This window comes from Orcinus orca, chromosome 14, assembly GCF_937001465.1.
Source record: "Orcinus orca chromosome 14, mOrcOrc1.1, whole genome shotgun sequence".
NCBI classification, from domain to species: domain Eukaryota; kingdom Metazoa; phylum Chordata; class Mammalia; order Artiodactyla; family Delphinidae; genus Orcinus; species Orcinus orca.
The window spans coordinates 56,709,804-56,732,631 of record NC_064572.1 but is presented as its reverse complement, the minus strand read 5'-3'; the positions used below and the strand labels follow the sequence as shown (position 1 = coordinate 56,732,631).

The window sequence follows — 22,828 nt, the reverse complement described above, 5'->3', positions numbered from 1 at the left end:
ACCCTCTACTACCACTAGATGGCACACCATGTGAGCAAATCACATGAGGAAGCAAATGTGCTGAAAGCCGAAGTTCAACTACAAATTAAGTGAAAATAATTGAAAAAGGAAAAGAAAATTAAGTGGTAAGCTTGGAGGTTATCAACACAAATCTATCCCCTCAAGAATCAAAACCCACTAGGAATAAAAGAAACACTTTCTAGATTAAGAATCTAGAAAGAAGAATTCAGAGTGGAAACATGATATAATGAATAGGACCAACAACAGGATTGAAAAACAGATGATAGGAGTTAGGTAGTAGGATAGGTGATAGCCAGAATTCTAGAGCAGAATCATTCAGTAGAAATATAATGTGAGCCACATATGTAATTTAAAAATTTCTAGAAGCCATACTGAAAAAGAAAATAATCAGAGTAACAATGTATTGGGTAAATATAGCATATGTAGAAGTAAAATACATGAAAACAATGCATAAGAGACAGGAAGGAGGAATCGGGAATATACTGTTAAGGACCTTCCATTACACATGAAACAGCAAATTATTTGAAGGTGGATTAAAATTATTTTAAAATATATATTATTAATCCTAGAAAAAACAGTTTAAAAAAGTAATTCTAAAAGTATAAATGATAAGTCAATGGGAGAGATAAAATGAAAACATAAAAATGCTCAACTTAAATTAGGAAAGGAAAAAAGGAAACAAAGCACAAACGATGCAACAAATAGAAAACAAAATGGTACACTTTAAGCCAACTATATCAATACTTTAAATGAGAATGGTCTAAACACACAGATAAAAGCCATACATCGTGAAATTCGATAAAAGATCAAGACCCAATTATATGTTGTCTATAAGAAATCCACTTTAAATATAAAGACTTAGGCCAAGGGACTTCTCTGGTGGCACAGTGGTTAAGAATCCGCCTGCCAATGCAGGAGATATGGGTTTGAGCCCTGGTCTGGGAAGATCCCACATGCCACAGAGCAACTAAGCCCATGCACCACAACTACTGAGCCTGTGCTCTAGAGCCCGCGAGCCAAAACTACTGAAGCCCTTGCACCTAGAGCCCCTGCTCCGCAACAAGAGAAGCCACCGCAGTGAGAAGCCCCTGCTCACCGCAACTGGAGAAAACCTGTGTGCAGCAACAAAGACGCAACACAGCCAAAAATTAAAAAATAATAATAAAAAAAGACTTAGGCCAAAAGTAAAGGAATGGAGAAAGCTATATTATGCAAATAGCAATCAAGGGAAAACTGAAGTTTTTGTATTAATTTCAGACAAAGTAGATTTCAGAATAAGGAAAATTATCAAGGATAAAAAGGGACATTACATAATGATAAAAGGGTCAATTATCAGAGATGTATCAACCCTAATGTGTATACATCTAACAACAGAGCATCACTTATATGAGGCAAAAACTGACAGAATTGAGAAGAGAAATAGAGAAATCTACAATTATAGTGGGAGATCTCAACACCCCTCTATTAGTAATTGATAGAATAAGTAAACAGAAACTCAGTAAGGATACAGGTGACCTGAACAGCACTACCAATTAACTTGACCTAACTGATGTGTTTAGAACACTTCATCCATCAAAAGCAGAATACATATTTTTCACATATGCGTAGCATAGGAACGAAGCATGCCAGAATAAAACTGCTAATGTTCTGAAAATTAAATTGTTATTGGAACCACAGCCCAAAAAAGTGGCCCAGGACCTGCTTACTTAAAAAAGAAGACTTAATAAATAGGATTCTGAACCTCCTAACATAATAGTCAAAATGTTCAAGATACAATTAAAAACCATTCTGGAAAATCACAACTTGAATGAATAAAGATAACAGGTACCAACACTGAGAAATTGCAGGGGAGGAACATTCCCAAACTTATTCTATGAGGCCACCATCACCCTGATACCAAAACCAGACAAAGATACTACAAAAAAAGAAAATTACAGACCAATATCACTGATGAATATAGATGCAAAAATCCTCAACAAAATACTAGCAAACAGAATCCAACCACACATTAAAAGGATCATACACCATGATCAAGTGGGATTTATCCCAAGGATGCAAGGATTCTTCAATATACGCAAACCAATCAATGTGATAAACCATATTAACAAACTGAAGAATAAAAACCATATGATCATCTCAATAGATGCAGAAAAAGCTTTTGACAAAATTCAACACCCATTTATGATAAAAACTCTCCAGAAAGTGGGCATAGGGGGAACCTACCTCAACATAATAAAGGCCATATATGACAATACCACAGCAAACACCATTCTCAATGGTGAAAAACTGAAAGCATTTCCTCTAAGATGTGGAACAAGACAAGAAGTCCACTCTCACCACTATTATTCAACATAGTTTTGGAAGTCCTAGCCTCGGCAATCAGAGAAGAGAAGGAATACAAATTGTAAAAGAAGAAGTAACACTGTCACTGTTTGCAGATGACATGGTACTATACATAGAGAATCCTAAAAATGCCACCAGAAAACTACTAGAGCTAATCAATGAATTTGGTAAAGGTGCAGGATACAAAATTAATGCACAGAAATCTCTTGCATTCCTATACACTAATGATGAAAAATCTGAAAGAGAAATTAAGGAAACACTCCCATTTACCACTGCAACAAAAAGAATAAAATACCTAGGAATAAAACTACCTAGGGAGACAAAAGACCCCTATGCAGAAAACTATAAGACACTGATGAAAGAAATTAAAGATGATATAAACAGATGGAGAGATATATCATGTTCTTGGATTGGAAGAATCAATATTGTTAAAATGACTCTACTACCCAAAGCAATCTACAGATTCAATGCAATCCCTATCAAATTACCAATGGCACTTTTTACAGAACTAGAACAAAAAATCTTAAAATTTGTATGGAGACACAAAAGACCCCGAATAGCAAAAGCAATCTTGAGGGAAAATGAAGAAGCTGGAGGCATCAGACTCCCTGACTTCAGACTATACTACAAAGCTACAGTAATCAAGACAATATGGTACTGGCACAAAACAGAAACATAGATCAATGGAACAAGATAGAAGGCCCAGAGATAAACCCACGCACCTTTGGTCAACTAATCTACGACAAAGGAGGCAAGGATATACAATGGAGAAAAGACAGTCTCTTCAATAAGTGGTGCTGGGAAAACTGGACAGCTACATGTAAAAGAATGACATTAGAACATTCCCTAACACCATACACAAAAATAAACTCAAAATGGACTCGAGACCTAAATGTTAGACCGGACACTATAAAACTCTTGGAGGAAAACATAGGACGAACACTCTCTAACATAAATCACAGCAAGATCTTTTTTGATCCACCTCCTAGAGTAATGGAAATAAGAACAAAAATAAAGAAATGGGACCTAATGAAACTTCAGTGCTTTTGCACAGCCAAGGAAACCATAAACAAGATGAAAAGACAACCCTCAGAATGGGAGAAAATATTTGCAAATGAATCAATGGACAAAGGATTAATCTGCAATATATATAAACAGGTCATGCAGCTCAATATTAAAGAAACAACCCAATCCAAAATTGGCCAGAAGACCTAAATAGACATTTCTCCAAAGAAGACTTACAGATGGCCAAGAAGCACAAGAAAAGCTACTCAACATCACTAATCATTAGAGAAATGCAAATCAAAACTACAATGACGTATCACTTCACACCAGTTAGAATGGGCATCATCAGAAAATCTACAAACAACAAATGGTGGAGAGGGTGTGGAGAAAAGGGAAGCCTCTTGCACTGTTGGTGGGAATATAAATTGATACAGCCACTATGGAGAACAGCATGGAGGTTCCTTAAAAAACTAAAAATAGAATTACCATATGATCCAGCAATCCCACTACTGGGCATATACCCAGAGAAAACCATAATTCAAAAAGACATGCACCCCAATATTCATTGCAGCACTATTTACAATAGCCAGGTCATGGAAGCAACCTAAATGCCCATCGACAGACAAATGGATAAAGAAGTTGTGGTACACAAATACAATGGAATATTTCTCAGCCATAGAAAGGAATGAAATTGGGTCATTTGTTAAGACGTGGATGGATCTAGAGATTGTCATACAGAGTGTAGTAAGTCAGAAAGAGAAAAACAAATATCGTATATTAACGCATGTATGTGGAACCTAGAAAAATGGTACAGATGAACTGGTTTGCTGGGCAGAAGTTGAGACACAGATGTAGAGAACAAATGTATGGACACCAAGGGGGGAAAGCCATGGGGGGGTGGGGATGGTGGTGTGATGAATTGGGCGATTTGCATTGAAATGTATACACTGATGTGTATAAAATTGATGACTAATAAGAACCTGCTGTATGAAAAATTAAATAAAATAAAAATTAAAAAAAACACACACATCGAAAGGAAATTCCCTTGCGGTCCAGTGGTTAAGATTCCATGCTCTCACTGCCAAGGGCCTGGGTTCAATCCATGGTTGGGGAACTAAGATCCCACAGCCTGCGAGGCACAGCCAAAAAAAAAAAAAAGAAAACACATCTAAAAAAAAAAAAGAAAGAAAGAATCTTAACAAAGAAATAGAAGAGATTTAAGAAAAAAGAAGCAAATGAAAATTATAAACTGAAAAAACCGGTAACTGAAATAAAACACCTCACTGAATGGGTTCAACATTAGGTTAGAGATGACAAACGAAGGGTCTGTGGACATAAAGACAAAGATAGATTACAGGATTTACTCAATCAATCAACAAAGAGAAAATAGACTAGTATCTATAGCCTCAGAGACCTATGGGACCATAATAAAAGATCTAACATTTGTGTCATCATAGTTCTAGAAGCAGAGGAGAAAAATATAGGGCTGAAAAAATGTTCAAAGAAATAATGAAGGGAGTTCCCTGGTGGTCCAGTGGTTAGGACTCAGTGCTTTCACTGCTGTGGCCCGGGTTAAATCCCTGGTTAGGGAACTAAGATCCCACAAGCCAAGCAGTGCCACCAAAAAACAAACAGACAGACAAACAATTCTTGGATTAAAAAAAAAAAAAGAAAAGAATGGATGAAAATTTACAAGTTTGGTGAAAGGCATAAGTCTACATTTCAAGAAGCTGAGCAAACCCAAATTGGATTAACTCAAAGAAATACATAAGAAGACACAATATAGGGGCTTCCCTGGTGGCGCAGTGGTTGAGAGTCTGCCTGCCGAGGCAGGGGACATGGGTTCCTGCCCCGGTCTGGGAAGATCCCACATGCCGCGGAGTGGCTGGGCCCATGAGCCATGGCCGCTGAGCCTGCGTGTCCGGAGCCTGTGCTCCACAACAGGAGGCCACAACAGTGAGAGGCCTGTGTACCGCAAAAAAAAAAAAAAGACACAATATAATCAGACTTCTAAAAACTAAGGACAAAGAAAAAATGTTAAAAGCAGCTACAGAGAAACTGCCTATAGGTGAACAATCATTTGAATGACATGGATTCAAATGATTGGATTTCTCATCTCATGGAGAACAAAAGGAAATGAAACAACATATTCCACGTGCTGAAAGAAAAGACCTGTCAACCCGGAATTCTATAGCCAGTGAAAATATTTTTCAGGAATAAAAGGAAAGTCAAGATATTCTCAGACAAAGGAAAATAGCATTTGTGGCCAGCAGACCTGTCTGGAACTTCAGAAAGGAACAATTTAATGGGCAAAAATAGGGGTAAATATCAGAATACCCTTATCCTCATTAGTTTAGAATATCTATAGGCAAAAAACTGAATCTTGACAAACCCCATACCTTATACAAAAAATTAAAAATAGATCATGTCTTTAAATCTTACATAAAACTATAAAATTTCTAAAAGAAAACATAAGGCTGATCGGAATATATGATAAGGATGTGAGACGGGCAAGCAATGAGGCTATAAAGGAACACTAAACACTAGTGCAGGAATCAGCTTTTCTTAAAAACTTTTTCTTAGAAATCCAGATAGCAAATATTTTAGGTTTACAGGTATATAGTCTTTGATGTAACCTTTGCAGTGCAAAGGCAGTCAAAGATAGCTAAAGGCAACACATAAACAAATAGACAGATTGAGTAAACCAACATGACTGTGTCCAATAAAATTACTTGAAGTAGCAGACATCCGGCTCAGCAGCCATAGTTTGCCAAACCCTACTCTAATTAGTCAGTATATATTCCATCATGGATATGGGTTAGAAATTGTGAAATTACTTAATGTGTATTCTAAAATTGAGCAAATAGGTAGATATATTGTGGATGAGAGCCAGGTTTCTGTCTGAAAAGGGAGCACAAATACAGAAAAGAAAGATATTTAAGTGCACATATATATACACATTCACACATGTATTTCTAGCTATGTCCACCTTGGGAGCCTTAGAAGAAATGACACCACAGTAGCAATAAGAACACCTAGTGCCCAGATCTTGGTTTATATTAATATGATTTCAGAGCTGGGGCTAAGAAAGTACAAGATACCTGGAATATCTTGCTATATCAGAAAGTAAGAAAATGCTCAAAAAGGACAGATCATATCAAAAGGACACAGGAGACAAGTTGAAGAGGCTCTCACTAGTCAAAACTGGGATAATTTGAACATCAGAATAAATAATAGTGGACTATACCCAGAGGATAAAAGAATGCATGAGTACATGCTAACATAAATAAATGAATAAGAATAAATGGCAGGAGGCTTCCCTGGTGGTGCAGTGATTGAGAATCCACCTGCCAATGCAGGGGACACAGGTTCAAGCCCTGGTCTGGGAAGATCCCACATGTCGTGGAGCAACTAAGCCCATGCGCTACAGCTACTGAGCCTGCGCTCTAGAGCCCGTGAGCTGTAGCTACTGAGCCCGTGTGCCACAACTACTGAAGCGAGCGCACCTAGAGCCTGTGCTCCGCAACAAGAGAAGCCACTGCAATGAGAAGCCCACGCATTGCAAGGAAGAGTAGCCCCCACTCACTGCAACTAGAGAAAGCCTGCATGCAGCAACAAAGACCCAACACAGTCAAAAATAAATAAATTTATTAAAAAAAAAAAAGAATAAATGGCAGGACAAAGGGAAAATTCTTCCTCTCAGTAGAATGCCAACTAACAAATGCTGAAGGAATGATGGGATTAGAAAAAAAGATCATTTGATAACCACTATCATAACTGTTTCAGAAATACATATCAATAGATTCTAAAAGGAACAGGATACTTATATAGTTTCAAAGTATCTCCCCTTATGTTCTTTATTAATTGCAAAGGAAATCTAGAGGACAACATTACAACCAAATTACCAAAGTTAAACCTCTTGATATCTGAGATGCACTAAGAACATACCACCTTTGTGGTTTTCTTGACAACTGCAACTAATCATGAAAGCCAACCCCAACTGAGAGACATTGTACTAAATAAATATTCTATGCTCCTTGAAAAAGAAAAGGCTATAAAAGACAAAAACTAAGGAACTAAAAAAAAAAAGAAAAAAAAAACTAAGGAACGGCTCCAGATTAAAGGAGACTCAAGAGACATGACAATTAAATGCAATGTGTGATCCTGAATTAAATCCTGGACCAGGAGGAAAATCTTTTTCGTTTCTTATAAAGAACATTAGTGAGAGAATTGGCAAAATTTGAATTAGGTCTGTATATTAGATAATAGTAGTTCTCAATATTAATTTTCTAATTTAAAATAACTGTTATAATAGATAACTAATAAGGACCTACTATATAGTACAGGGAACTCTACTCAATATTCTGTAATAACCTGCTTGGGAAAAGAATCTAAAAAAGAATAGATACATGCATATGAATAAATGATTCACTTTGCTGTACACCTGAAGCTAACACAACATTGTAAATCAACTATACTCCAAAAAAATTAAAAAATAAAAAATTTTTTTTAAATAAAATAATTATTATATAAGATAGTAGCTTATGTTTTTAGGATACACACTGAAGTATTTGGGGGAAAGTGGAGATTATAAAGACTGAAACTTATTCAGAAAAGATATATTAAAAAAAAATTTAAAACATCTTACTGCTCTGTATTTTCTTGAACACTGCTAAGTGGTTTCCACATGTTTTCACACTTTTCTTCCAAAGCACAGAATCTCTCCTTCCAAAGATTGATTAACTGGCAAAGTTCCTGTAAGAAAGGTGTGGGGAAGGAAAAGACTGAAATTATAACAGTTAAACTTTTTTTCTATACTGATATAAAGTATTTTCCCATAGGTGAGAATTATAAAAATTCCTGACAAGAGATCTTTAACTCCATCTCTCTCACATACAGGAGATTTGTGGAAGTGATATTAAAAGGATAGTAATATTACAGGCATTTTTTAAAAAAGTAAATAATTAGCAAACTTTCATATTTTAACTATAAGTAACAAGTTACTTTCCGAGTACCTCAAAACTAACCAAATACACCAAAACGTCACTTTGTGTTTGAGAACCACTTTGACAGAGATACATAGTTGCTTCTTAACTGATAACACTACTAGAAGACAAAGTAATGCTGAAAATCTAATGGGTCAAGAAGTCCAAAAATATTATCAGTTAATAGAGCTGAAACATTTTACAGAACTTAGTTGGATCATATAAATAAAATGTAAATAGAGGGAATTCCCTGACAAGTTCAGTGTTGGGACTCTGTGCTTTCACTGCCAAGGGTGCGGGTTTAATCCCTGGTTGGGGAACTAAGATCCCGCAAGCCTCGAGGTGTGGCCAAATAAATAAATAGAGCTTAACCTTTTCTCATACTTGGGATCTTTAAACACATTTCTGAATAACACATCAGCTGACAATATACATCTAACACTTTGATTATGAATAGAGTGTCAGTATTTTTACTAATCTCAAAGTAGAGGGAAATGCAGGTATTTTCAGATTTATCTACATGTAACCAGGTGTTCAGAGTTTACATCATTGGTTTGTCAGCACTAACTTCAAGTTCTAGAATATCTCAGAAATAGCTCAGTTAGTAAACTTGCTTCCTTTAAGCCAGGGAAGTCAAACCACTCATGCTAAAATACTTTTCACAGCATAGGCGGTTTTTTTTCTAATTTTTTTTTTAAATATTAGGATGTTTTTAAGAGCACTTTTTTTTTTTTTTTTTGGGCTGTGTCGGGTCTTAGTTGCGGCATGTAGAATCTTCGTTGAGGTATGCAGGATCTCTTATTGCGGCGTGTGGACTCTTCCTTGCAGCATGCAGGCTTCTCTCTAGTTGTGGTGCAACAGCTCCAGAGCATGTGGGCTCTGTAGCTTGTGGCACGCAGGCTCCCTAGTTAAGGTGCATGAGTTCAGTAGTTGCAGTGCACGGGCTTAGTTGCCCCGCAGCATGCAGGATCCCAGGTCCCTGACCAGGGATTGAACCCGCATCCCCCGCATTGTAAGGTGGATTCTTTACCACTGGACCACCAGGGAAGTCCCGTTTTGTTTGTTTTTAAACAGTTGCTTGCCAATTTTAAACATTTCAAAACAGCTAATTAATAAAAAGCTGATCTACATACCTAAAAAGATCTAGGCAGGTTTAAGGTAAACTTGTTGCAATTTCAAACAGCAAGAATATGTTCTAGAAACATATAGAAGAGCCCCTCAAAAATGGATGCCTTTCAGGCAGTATCATCACCACTACGGCTATAAGGGGATCTAACTATTGTAAGATGCTCTTGCGGCCTCAGTTCCCTCATTAGAAAACTAGGCTAGTAATAGAACCTGTATCTATATTGGTGGGAGGAATAAACACATAGTGAGTTGCTCAATAAATGTTAACTATCATTTGTACTAATTTCCAATATTAACCTTTTGTCTGAAAAGGTTCATGCTTATCAATTAGGGAAACAAATAATCTTATTTTAAAGTTGTTATCTTTCTTTTTTTTTTTTTCATTCCATTCAAGAAGGTTTTGTTTCGTTGTTTCTTCGGCCGTGCTGTGCAGCTTGCAGGATCTTAGTTTCCCCACCAGGGAATGAACCGGGCCATGGCAGTGAAAGCACCGAGTCCTAACCACTGGAATGCCAGGGAATTCCCTCAAGAGGGTATTAAATCATTTATTGATTACACATGATAATGGATGATACACAAGCTTCATTCCCATCTAGAACTTTATCTGGTACCATAATTCAATTTAGATATATTGCATAGGATGTGCCAACAATCATATTAATAACCAAAAAACTCCTTTGCTTTTTTTTTTTTTTTGCGGTACGCGGGCCTCTCACTGTTGTGGCCTCTCCCGTTGCGGAGCACAGGCTCCGGACGCGCAGGCTCAGCAGCCATGGCTCACGGGCCCAGCCGCTCCACGGCAGGTGGGATCTTCCCGGACCAGGGCACGAACCCGTGTCCCCTGTATCGGCAGGCGGACTCTCAACCACTGTGCCACCAGGGAAGCCCTGGGTGACCCTTTTAACTGTGAACTCCAGGTCACAACACAGTAACTGTCTGTTCAACTACACCAAGGTTTCTGAAGACAATGTCTTCTCCACCCAAGCAGGTTGTAAATAAATTTGGAACCTGGCATCACCATGAAGAAATTCTAACTTCACACTGTTGGTGTAGTTTACCAAGATGGCTTCAGAGTAGACTAACTTCATACAGCACATTTTAAAAAAGACATGTTTAGGGCTTCCCTGTAGCTTCCTGTAGCTTCCCTGTCACTTCCCTGGCTCTCCTCTCCTGCTAAGCTTTGTTTCCTGGCGGTAATTACAACCTCCTGCCACTGCCATAGCTCCTGCTGCTGCTGGAACAGCCATAGCCACCTTGGTTTCATGGTTTGGCGAAGTACTGACTTTCACCACCATAGGGGCCAGCACTTCTGCCTCCAAAGTTTCCTCCTTTTATGGGTTCAAAATCTGAAGATTGTTGTAACTGCCAAAATCGTTGTAGCCTCCGCCACCTACAAAAGTGCTCCCATCATTACCAAATCCATTATAGCCATCCCCACTGCCACCATAGCCACCACCACCACGGCTGCCACCAAAGCCAGCTCAACCACTGAAGTTTCCTCCACGACCAAAGCTGTCATTCCCACCAAAACCCCCTCCACGACCACCACCAAAGCTTCCACTTTGACCTCTTTGGCTGGATGAGGCACTAGCCATCTCTTGCTGAGATAGGGCTTTCCTTACTTCACAGTTGTGGCCATTCATAGTGTGGTATTTCTGAATGACAATCCTGTCTACAGAGTCATGGTCATCAAAGGTTACGAAAGCAAAGCCTCTCTTTTTGCCACTGCCTTGGTCAGTCATGATTTCAATCACTTTCGTACTGTTCAAAATAATCTCTTAGGTGATGTTCTTCAGTGTCTTCTTTAATGCCACCAACAAAAATCTTTTTCACAGTTAAGTGGGCACCAGGTCTTTGAGAATCTTCTCTTGAGACGGCCCTCTTTGGTTCCCCGACTCTTCCATCCACCTTGTGTGGCCTTGCCTTCATGGCCGCACCCACCTGCTCCACAGTGGCACACGTGACAACCCGAAAGCCTCTGGAGTGCCTGGTGCTTGGATCCCTCATTACCACACAGTCTGTGCGTGCTCCCGACTGCTCACAATGGCTCCTCAGGCTCTCATCGGTTGTTTCAAAGTCAAGCCTCCGATGAAGAGCTTCCGCAGCTGTTCGGGCTCTTCGGGCGACTCTGACTTAGACACGAGGGCCCTGGAGAGGGGAGACTTTAACAATGCTTGTTCGGCGGCGTCCAGGGACAGAAAGCTAAAGTTGCTTTAATTCTTATCTAAAAACCTTAGATGTATTTCCCTTCTCATTTCAGGTGACATGGATATGAATTCCCTTTCCCTCACTTTCCAAAACAAAGAATTCTTTACTGGTCACTAAACCATGTCAACAGTTTCACTGACCAAAGAGTTCTGTCATGTAGTAATAGCCTCATTTAACAGAACTTCAGAATTCATAACTAAGGGCTTAAGAATACCAGAAATTATTTTCCATATATCTGATATTTATAGATTATGACTTGCCTGGCTTGAAGGTTTGGTTTTGATTTACAGCATCATATACTGAGGAATAGTTTACATGGAGCAAGTCATAAATTACATTTATCAATAAAAATTAAGAATTGTATCAGGGCTTCCCTGTTGGCGCAGTGGTTGAGAGTCCGCCTGCCGATGCAGGGGACACAGGTTCGTGCCCCGGTCCGGGAAGATCCCACATGCTGTGGAGCGGCTGGGCCCGTGAGTCATGGCCACTGAGCCTGCGTGTCCGGAGCCTGTGCTCCGCAACAGGAGAGGCCGCGACAGTGAGAGGCCTGCGTACCGCAAAAAAAAAAAAAAAAAAAAAAAAAAAAAGAATTGTATCAATTTACTACAATTTAAATGCCTGATACTGATGAGACAAAAATAGTAAAAGAAAGCAGGGAACAGTTTGTGAAAGAGAGTAACTATCCATGTTACAGTAACAACAACAACAACAACAACAAAAATTATCAAGTTAAAATGTAGATACATGTTCATTTTAAATGCTATGACCATTTTCCTCTAACTGTACTCCTGATGGTACATTTCTGCAGTGCATCTTTATCTTGATGTGAGGAAAGGACTATTATGTTTTATTGTGCTTTAGCAATAGGGCTCTACATGTAGCAAATCATCAAATATTAACTGATCAAGACAAATACTCTCAATTATTTCACATTAATTACTGTTGTAAGCAAAAGTGGCTGTGGTATTTTCAGGATTCTAATTTAGTTATATAGCTTTGAGTCTGTAACAGGGATTATCAGGTTAAAGATCATAATACTTTCTTTTTACGCTCCTTAAATCACCTAAATAAGATACCTGTGAATGGATTTTCTTTATTGTCTTCAGGTCTTCAGTTAAGTTTTCACAAAGCTTCTGTGTTTCAGCCAAGGAAGAAATTGTATCTTCTTTTAGTTCATGTAGATTGTTACACAGTGTACTGAGAAAGCCATCCATTTCCTTCTTCTGATCTTCTATCTTTGAAGAAAAAAAAAAATTAATTTCGTGGAGACCTTCCAGATGGCGGAGGAGTAAGATGTGGAGATCACCTTCCTCCCCACAAATACATCAGAAATACATCTACATGTGGAACAACTCCTACAGAACACCTAATGAACGCTGGCACAAGACCTCAGACTTCCCAAAAGTTGTGCGGCTGACAGGGTCTTGGTGCTCCGGCTGGGTGTCAGGCCTGTGCCTCTGAGGTGGGAGAGCCAAGTTCAGCACATTGGTCCACCAGAGACCTCCCGGCTCCACGTAATACCAAATGGCGAAAGCTCTCCCAGAGATCTCCATCTCAACGCTAAGAAAGACCCAGGTCCACTCAAAGACCAGCAAGCTACAGTGCTGGACTCCCTATGTCAAACAACTAGCAAGACAGGAACACAACCCCACCCATTAGCAGAGAGGCTGCCTAAAATCATAATAAGGTCACAAACACCCCAAAACACACCACCAAACGTGGTCCTACCCACCAGAAAGACAAGATCCAGCCTCATCCACCAGAACACAGGCACCAGTCCCCTCCACCAGGAAGCCTACACAACCCACTAAACCAATCTTAGCCACTGGGGGCAGACACCAAAACCAATGGGAAATACGAACTTGCAGCCTGCGAAAAGCAGACCCCAAACACAGTAAGTTAAGCAAAATGAGAAGACAGAGAAACACACAGCAGATGAAGGAGCAAGGTAAAAACCCACCAGACGAAACAAATGAGAGGAAGTAGCCAATATACCTGAAAAAGAATTCAGAATAATGATAGTAAAGAAGATCCAAAATCTTGGAAATAGAATGGAGACAATACAAGAAACGTTTAACAAAGACCTAGAAGAACTAAAAAGCAAACAAACAATGATGAACAACACAATAAATGAAATTTCACAATAAATGAAATTAAAAATTCTCTAGAAGGAATCAGTAGCAGAATAACTGAGGCAGAAGAACAGATAAGTGACCTGGAAGATAAAATAGTGGGAATAACTACCACAGAGCAGAAAAAAGAAAAAAGAATGAAAAGAACTGAGGACAGTCTCAGACACTTCTGGGACAACATTAAACGCACCAACATTCGAATTATAGGGGTCCCAGAAGAAGAAGAGAAAAAGAAAGGGACTGAGAAAATATTTGTAGAGATTACAGTTGAAAACTTCCCTAATACAGGAAGGAAATAGTCAAGTCCAGGAAGCACAGAGAGTCCCATACAGAATAAATCCAAGGAGAAACATGCCAAGCCACATATTAATCAAATGATCAAAAATTAAATACAAAGAAAAAATATTAAAAGCAGCAAGGGAAAAACAACAAATAACATACAAGGGAATCTCCATAAGGTTAACAGCTGATCTTTCAGCAGAAACTCTGCAAGCCAGAAGGGAGTTGCAGGACATATTTAAAGTGATGAAAGGGAAGAACCTACAACCAAGAATACTCTACCCAGCAAGGATCTCATTCAGATTCAACAGAGAAATTAAAACCTTTTCAGACACGCAAAAGCAAAGAGAATTCAGCACCACCAAACCAGCTTTACAACAAATGCTAAAGGAACTTCCCGAGGCAGGAAAAACAAGAGAAGGAAAAGACATACAATAACAAACCCAGGACAATTAAGAAAATGATAATAGGAACATACATATCCATAACTACCTTAAATGTAAATGGATTAAATGTTCCAACCAAAAGGCACAGACTGGCTGAATGGATACAAAAACAAGACCTGCATATATGCTGTCTACAAGAGACCCACTTCAGACCTAGGGACACATACAGACTGAAAGTGAGGGGATGGAAAAAAGATATTCCATGCAAATGGAAATTAAATGAAAGCTGGATAGCAATTCTCATATCAGACAAAATAGACTTTAAAATAAAGACTATTTACAAGAGACAAAGAAGGACACTACATAATGATCAAGGGATGAATCCAAGAAGAAGATAAAACAATTGTAAATATTTATGCACCCAACATAGGAGCACCTCAATACATAAGGCAAATGCTAACAGCCATAAAAGGGGAAATCGACAGTAACACAATCATAGTAGGGGACTTTAACACCCCACTTTCACCAATGGACAGATCATCAAAACAAAAATAAATAAGGAAACACAAGCTTTAAATGATACATTAAACAAGATGGACTTAATTGATATTTATAGGACATTCTATCCAAAACAACAGAATACACTTTCTTCTCAAGTGCTCATGGAACATTCTCCAGGATAGATCATATCTTGGGTCACCTCACACCAGTCAGAATGGCCATCATCAAAAATCTACAGACAACAAATGCTGGAGAGGGTGTGGAGAAAAGGGAACCCTCTGGCACTGTTGGTGGGAATGTAAATTGATACAGCCACTATGGAGAACAGCATGGAGGGTCCTTAAAAAACTAAAAATAGAACTACCATATGACCCAGCAATCCCACTACTGGGCATATACCCTGAGAAAACCATAATTCAAAAAGATACATGTACCACATGTTCACTGCAGCTCTATTTACAATAGCCAGGACATGGAAGCAACCTAGGTGTCCATCGACAGATGAATGGATAAAGATGTGGCACATATATACAATGGAATATTACTCAGTCATAAAAAGAAACGAAATTGAGTTATTTGTAGTGAGGTGGATGGACCTGGAGTCTGTCATACAGAGTGAAGTAAGTCAGAAAGAGAAAAACAAATACCATATGTTAACACATATATATGGAATCTAAAAAAAAAGAAAAAAAATGGTTCTGAAGGACCTAGGGGCAGGACAGGAATAAAGACGCAGACATAGAGAATGGACTTGAGGACATGGGGAGGGGGAAGGGTAAGCTGGGACGAAGTGAGAGAGTGGCATGGACATATATACACTACCAAATGTAAAGAGATAGCTAGCGGGAAGCAACCACATAGCACAGGGAGATCAGCTTGGTGCTTTGTGTCCACCTAGAGGGGTGGGATAGGGAGGGTGGGAGGGAGACACAAGAGGGAGGAGATATGGGGATATATGTATACGTATAGCTGATTCACTTTGTTATATAGCAGAGACTAACACACCATTGTAAAGCAACTATACTCCAATAAAGATGCTAAAAAAAATTAACTTCTTTTCTTAAGTTAAAAATGTTTTAAATTCATTTATTTTTATTTTTTTGAATACATACAAAATAGAAAAGGTAGAAAACAGTATGCAGAGAATAGTCCCTTTCCCCTTCAGCCCCTAGAACCCCACCCAGTCCCACTCCCACCTCTGAGAGATGATTGTTACCGTTTCTAAACACTTTCAGAGGTTTTTTATTATCCATGTTGAGGCATTTATGCATACATATATGGGTATACGTTCATATGTATATCTTCCTCACCCACCATATGATAGACCGCTATATATGTTAGTATGTGAAGTTAAATATTTATCTTGAAGATCATTCCCTCTCATTTTTCTTCGCCATGATTCTGCTGACCGCATCAATGGCAGAGAGCATCCTATCTCCTCCCTCTTCCAGATTCCTTCTCACAACCCATGGGTTTTGCATGTGGACATCTCTCTAGATGTGGCCACAGACAGAGTTTCTTTCTTAAACAACAATTTGAGATAATAAGAATATTTGTTACCTTATTAGCCAGTATCAATGAAGTCTTGAAAATATGCTTTAGTTGACTATTGATTTCCAGTATAGATATCACAGTGGGTGATAAAACTGTTTCCAGTGAACTGAGGAGGTCACTCTTAAGTACATTCTGGTTTTGAAAATAAACAAACAACTCTTTAAAAAGAATATTTTCACTTCCATAAGTCTGGCTGGTTAAATCATAATATCTTAAATACTGTGTTAACTAAACATATGCATATTAAAATCCTAAGTATCCATTCTCTATTCTGTATACCCTACAGAGCCTATTTATTACTAGAGTTTATATTCATCATAAATCACTTAATCCTGCATACAGTAATTACAAAAATTGTTGCTTGATGTACAATAGATTTTTAACAGTCTACTGCAACAGAAGTAAAGAATTCAGATGAGGGGAAAGTGACAGTCATTTGATAAGATTTCAGCATTGCAAACAAAGGAAGCAAAAAAAAACACCTGCAACTATATTTTAACGAAATAAATTTCAAACAAGTTTAGATTACTAAGTCAAAAATGCTGAAACCAAATAGTCTTCAAAAGTAGGCTTTGGGCTGGAGGTATTTAAATTTGAAGACCTGGCGAGTTGTATCCTATTGTATCAGAAGAACTTGTCAAGGTTCTTGTTCTTGTCAAGTTACATAGAAAAGTTGAGAAAGTACTGTAGATTGGGAATTTTTATAAAAAGAAGAAAAGAATTCAGAACGAAGCTCCTTTTACTAGGGCAAGCATGAGGAACTATAACAGAAATAATTAGTAAATACTTCAAAGGGTACTGGTTTTCTTTTGAAAGAAGAGCGAGCATACTAATTTCAACTCATTCTGTGGGAGCAGCAATCATCTCTTCAGACTCAAGCTTGCTTATAGCTTGATAGGAAGTCATCAATAAATACAGACTACCATTTAGCAAATGAATCAATTTCCAAAAAGTTAGTACCAACAGAGTAGCTTTTAACTTTGTTAAATTTGGGTGACTGAAGAAATCTACCAAATGTCATAAGCACTGAATTTAGGCAGTGTCAGTGAGCATTTGAACTTGGAAAATGTTCAACAAATATCGTTAAACTCAAAAAGGGAGGCAGCGAGCCTGTACAAAGAAAAAAAAGTGAGATGGCTAAGAACTTCCTAGACAAATGATACAATTACAAAATAAAGGGTATATACAAATCAAGTATGGAAAAGGTAAACAACATTGTGTAATTAGATGGCTGGCTTCTATAGAATTATGAAAAACAGCCTCACAGTTAAAGGCCAGAAGGGCTTGATCACACATATCTGACCCCACAAATTTTATATACGTTCTCCAAATTCTGTAAGTCATTTTTCTTGCACATTTTTCTGAATTTCTGTAGTTTTAAAATTAACTACCTAATACCTCCTGGTTGGGTCAGAGTAACATTAGCATGACTATTCCAGGACCCTTGAGGAAAAGATGAATGACCAATTTCTGAGCCAGCTAACAAGTCATGGGTCCCTTGAATTCACGTGAAGCTAAACCTACTATTTCTAGTTATTAAAAGGCTTACTAACTCCTACTCTTTATGTTACAGGACGTAAGTGAAAGAAGTTTCAAAAGTTATATATATACATTTGGAAATTAATCTTTCTGGGAGAAAAAAACAGTGAAGAGATTTGCCTTTAAAAATATAAACCTACTCTCTTAAAGTGATATGTTTACCATTGTGTCTAGTAAAGCTTAAGATGAAAGAATAGCCGTTAACATTGGTTTTGAAGACTTATCAAATGTAACCCTTCAAAAATAAGAGATTTACTAACAATCAATTTCTGAAGTACAGTTTTACTTTCTGCTGCTAATGATTGTTCTTTTAATATCATAATAGAAATCTGAGAAACAAGTGTAGACACATTTTCTGGAATAGATGTGAGAGATCCAAGTGCTGTTGTAGTAATCGTGTCTAATGCAGAGACACTGGAAGACAGCAGGTTACCTATACCAAAAAAAAAAAGAAGATTTAAACTCGGCAATAAATATATTTAAATAGAAATACAACCTTCAAAGAGGTTGGAAAAATTATATCCCTTGTTGTGGAAATTTGTAATAACAAACAAGCTTAAAATAATTGGCTCACTACAGAAGCATGGAATTATTGTAAATATAAATTAAATACGTTCCTGCAGTACACAGTAAGCACTTGGCACATCTGTAGATGTATCAGACCCAAAACTGTAACTCAGTGTAAATCAAGAGTTAGAATATTCTAAAAACTAATCTCTAATTGAAGGTAATACACAGTATTACTGCAGATAAAAGAGGTTAAAGAAGAGAAACTAGAAATCAATAAACAAAATTTTTAGTGGTTAGCTTAGAGTGACTAGATCTAGGTGATTTTTACAATTTTTTACATTTCTGCATCTTCCAACTTTTCTATAGTGAAGACAATACTTTAATAATAAACAAATGGGGGACTTCCCTGGTGGCGCAGTGGTTAAGAATCCGCCTGCTAATGCAGGGAACACAGGTTTGAGCCCTGGTCTGGGAAGATCCCACATGCCAGGGAGCAACTCAGCCTGTGCACCACAACTACTGAGCCTGCACTCTAGAGCCCGCGAGCCACAACTACTGAGCCCGTGTGCCACAACTACTGAAGCCCAGGAGCCTAGAGCCCATGCTCCACAATAAGAAAAGCCATCGCAATGAGAAGCCCGCACACAGCAATGAAGAGTAGCCCCGGCTCGCCGCAACTAGAGAAAGCCTGTGCGCAGCAATGAAGACCCAACGTAGCCATACATACATACATACATACATAAATTTAAAATAATAATAAACGAATGGATACTTACCTTCCTAAATGAAGATAACAACAATGGTTATGGTTAAAAATAATACCCATATATTCTGACAATATAGCAAACATTCAAAATACACATTCTCAAAAGAAAAAAAAAGTTGGAGAATGTTTATGCACAGAAAATTTCAATAAGGAAACCCAAGATATGTAACAAGGTATGTAATGAGTTTTATAGAAAAAACTCAACTAACATTTGTTTTAATTCAAAGGCATTAATCCCTAGTCTGAATAGATAGTGTGCATTGGAGGGGACTACTGACACTGTCACCTGAGTTTTTATGATATTTAATTATCAGTTTTGAAATTAGTCTCACACTAAACACACAAAGATTAGAATTAGAAATGCCTGAACTTACCAAACAAGGTTTTATGAACTTCTAGCATGGCCTTTTGTTTTGTGCTGCCATCCTTAATTAATTCTTCCATACTATCAAACAGACTATTCAGGTTTTTGCCAAAAATATCCTGAGCTTCTGCATTGTGCTGATCAACTGCCTTCTTACGATCCAGTTTAGAATGGAGACCAGATACATCTTTTGTAGTTTCTTCAACTGTGTTAAGCAACTATATATGATTTTTAAAAATAAGTGTTGATAAGATGGATATGACAAAAGCAGTCTAATGAAAATATCTGTGCTTCATAAGGATTTTTCCTGATAAGAACTAGTAAATTTTATATATTGTATCAGAAGAAAATTTTAAACTTATGCTAATTTATCCAGGAATGTTTATTTCCCCTCCCCTAGCCATCTAGACAAGGAAAACTGATTTTGCCAATCTATTTTAGTAATTATGCTCCCTCACAAATTTTTTCCCCCATTATATGTTACTAATTCCTAGGAAAAGTACACCTAATAAAAAATTGAATACTCATTAGAAGATACTAAATTCTTGAAGACTGATTAATCTCAACCATGACCACAGGTAAAGCATTACAACACCATTATTCTAAACATCCACAAAGTATATTAAAGTCATGTTCTATTTTCAAAACTTTAGGAATAGTTTTTTCTTAAATTAGCATCTCTAGTGAAGCAAATTTAGACGAAATAGTAACATAATGTTTCTTAAATGGATGGAAGTATCATTTGGGGTGAATAAATAGAATTTCACAATTAACGCTTAAGCTAAGAGTTACTCCTACCCATTCTTTAATTTCTTTAATGCAAGTACAAATTAAAACAAAGGACAAACCTTGCTGGCAGTATCATGAAGTTTCTCCTCAGTACTTTCCAAAGCTGACGTGAAATATTCTTCTTCAACAAGCTGTAATTTCGTTTCTTGTAAATGTCTTTGAGTGGTTTCAAGTTCCTGTGTCTTATTTTGCAGGTCAGATTTACACTGGTCAAGTTCATTTTTATTATCCGTAAACAATTCTGTAACCTATAACACATTAAACATTTTTTTTGAAGAATTAAAAAACGCAGAACTGGTTGTTGAGATACCTGGCTAGTTCGTAATATAATATTAGAAGAACCAAACAAATTATTTCCATGTAAAAGTTGTAACAAGTTACCAGGTAGGTTAGAACATTTTATATGGCATCTGGTTTCTTCCTATAAATTCATTAAAAACAAGTAACAGGGTAGTTCCCTGGCGGTCCAGTGGTTAGGACTCTGCGCTTCCAGTGCAGGGGGCACAGGTTTGATCCCTGGTTAGGGAACTAAGATCCCACAAGCCATGCAACAAACAAACAAACAAAAAACAAGTAATAGGTCTAATGGAGTGGTGTTAATTCTTCAGATTCCTTCCAACACTGCCAGTGTGAGGGTGGCACTGAAGGGTCAGGTCTTTCTACCTTAGTTATTTAACATCTGGTTTCTCCCAACATCTGCATTTCCTCAGCTGATAAACATGTTGATGAAAATGTCTCAGCATTCACTATTTAGCTTTAACATTAAATTGTACAATTCAGTTAATTTCTTAAAATGTTGCATTAATATAAGTGTCAAAATAGTCAGCTTCTTCATTATCATTGATGATAGTAAAAATATTGCGATACAACTTACTTATAGTTTAAAGGTCAGCAAGAAAAAAAATCTTAAAGAAAAAATATCAGGTCCCTCACCTTCTGAAATTGTCCTTTAATATTTGCTTTTTGCATGACATTCAATACAGTTTTGAATGCTTACCCTACTTAGCTCTTCCTCAACAGCAGCAATTTTTTCAAGCAATTCTACAATTTGTTCTTCTTGAACAGTTAGTTTTCCACTCATGGCTCTAAAATAAAATTTAAAAGGAGTTTGACAGTTAATATTTTTTCCTAATTCTTATAAAATTTATTCTAACACAATTGAGGCAGTTACATATAATCTCTACCATTTATCACTATCATAACAATGATGCCTAAGTGTCAAGAGATAGATACTAAGTGCAGAAAACAAATGTATTCTTTGTCCTTGGTTTATAAATAGACTTTTTCTTGTTTTCTCCATTTTGAAACTGAGAATCCCTACCTATGAGGGGGAAAAAACATGTGTGTATATATAATTTGAGAAGCTACAAAGATGACAGAAGATTATAACCCACATAAAAAAAGTAGAGGTGGGACATACAGCTAGGTGTCTATCAGGAATCAGGAATATGAAGTATAAACAAGACACACAGAATCCAGGAGAGGCTTGTGATGTGAAGGCATCAAGTGTCACAGGAGGAAGGGGTGAGATAAGGGGCGAAAACCTGGGAAACTAAAGTATGTATATAGAGCAATTACACTCCCCTGCTCCCAGCACCCATACCCCAATACACACCCCACTGTCACATACCACTGTCACACCACCACAAAAGTCCTCATGAGATAAACGATTATTCTCTAAAGCACAGTTCCTCAGCCTTAGCACTACTGACATTTTGGACCAGACAATTCTGGTCTGCTTTAACGGGGCTCTCTGATTTTTTGAGCATTAGCAAGTTTCAGAAGTCAGTGCTATCTTTTGCCTTCTTCTAGTTCCCTCATAACTACCAATCATTTTCTATTCCGCACTGTGCTTAAATGGCAAAGAATTTTAAGAATGTAGATTTCCTCAAATTATTAGCTAGAGATATTGTTAATTAAAGGAAAAGACAGAACTGAAGTATAAGAGGAGAGTTAATTCTAACAGTCTTTTGATAACTATATTAGTTCCTTATTGGAAATAGCTCTTTAAAGTAGAATGGGATATTTGAAATGCTTTTCCTATACTGAATATACAAGAGGGATGCAACATTGTTATTTAATGAATTATATAGTTTTGATAAATAATTTTTAATTGAAGTATTATTGACTTACAATATTATATTAGTTTCAGGTGTACAACATAGTGATTTGATATTTTTATACATCACAAAATGGTCACCACAATAAGTCTAGTTACCATCTGTCATCATGTAAAATTATTACAATATTATTGACTATATTCCCTATGCTTTACATTACATCCCTGTGACTGACTTATATAACTGGAATTTTGTACC

At 37.3% G+C, this 22,828-nt stretch overlaps 1 protein-coding gene and 1 pseudogene across 1 annotated transcript in view; both read right to left on the bottom strand.

The window, feature by feature from the left end:
- Positions 1–22,828, bottom strand: part of KIF11 (kinesin family member 11) — a 49,487-nt gene that overhangs the window by 9,674 nt on the left and 16,985 nt on the right. Inside the window, exons 11-17 of the mRNA XM_004279401.4 lie at positions 21,508–21,595; positions 20,570–20,758; positions 19,732–19,939; positions 18,342–18,514; positions 16,549–16,674; positions 12,767–12,925; positions 8,018–8,124 (exon numbers count right to left, since the gene is read on the bottom strand). Of these exons, the coding sequence (XP_004279449.1) occupies positions 8,018–8,124; positions 12,767–12,925; positions 16,549–16,674; positions 18,342–18,514; positions 19,732–19,939; positions 20,570–20,758; positions 21,508–21,595 (1,050 nt within the window). The remainder of the gene's footprint in view (positions 1–8,017; positions 8,125–12,766; positions 12,926–16,548; positions 16,675–18,341; positions 18,515–19,731; positions 19,940–20,569; positions 20,759–21,507; positions 21,596–22,828) is intronic.
- Positions 8,131–12,067, bottom strand: LOC105748491 (heterogeneous nuclear ribonucleoprotein A1-like; annotated as a pseudogene).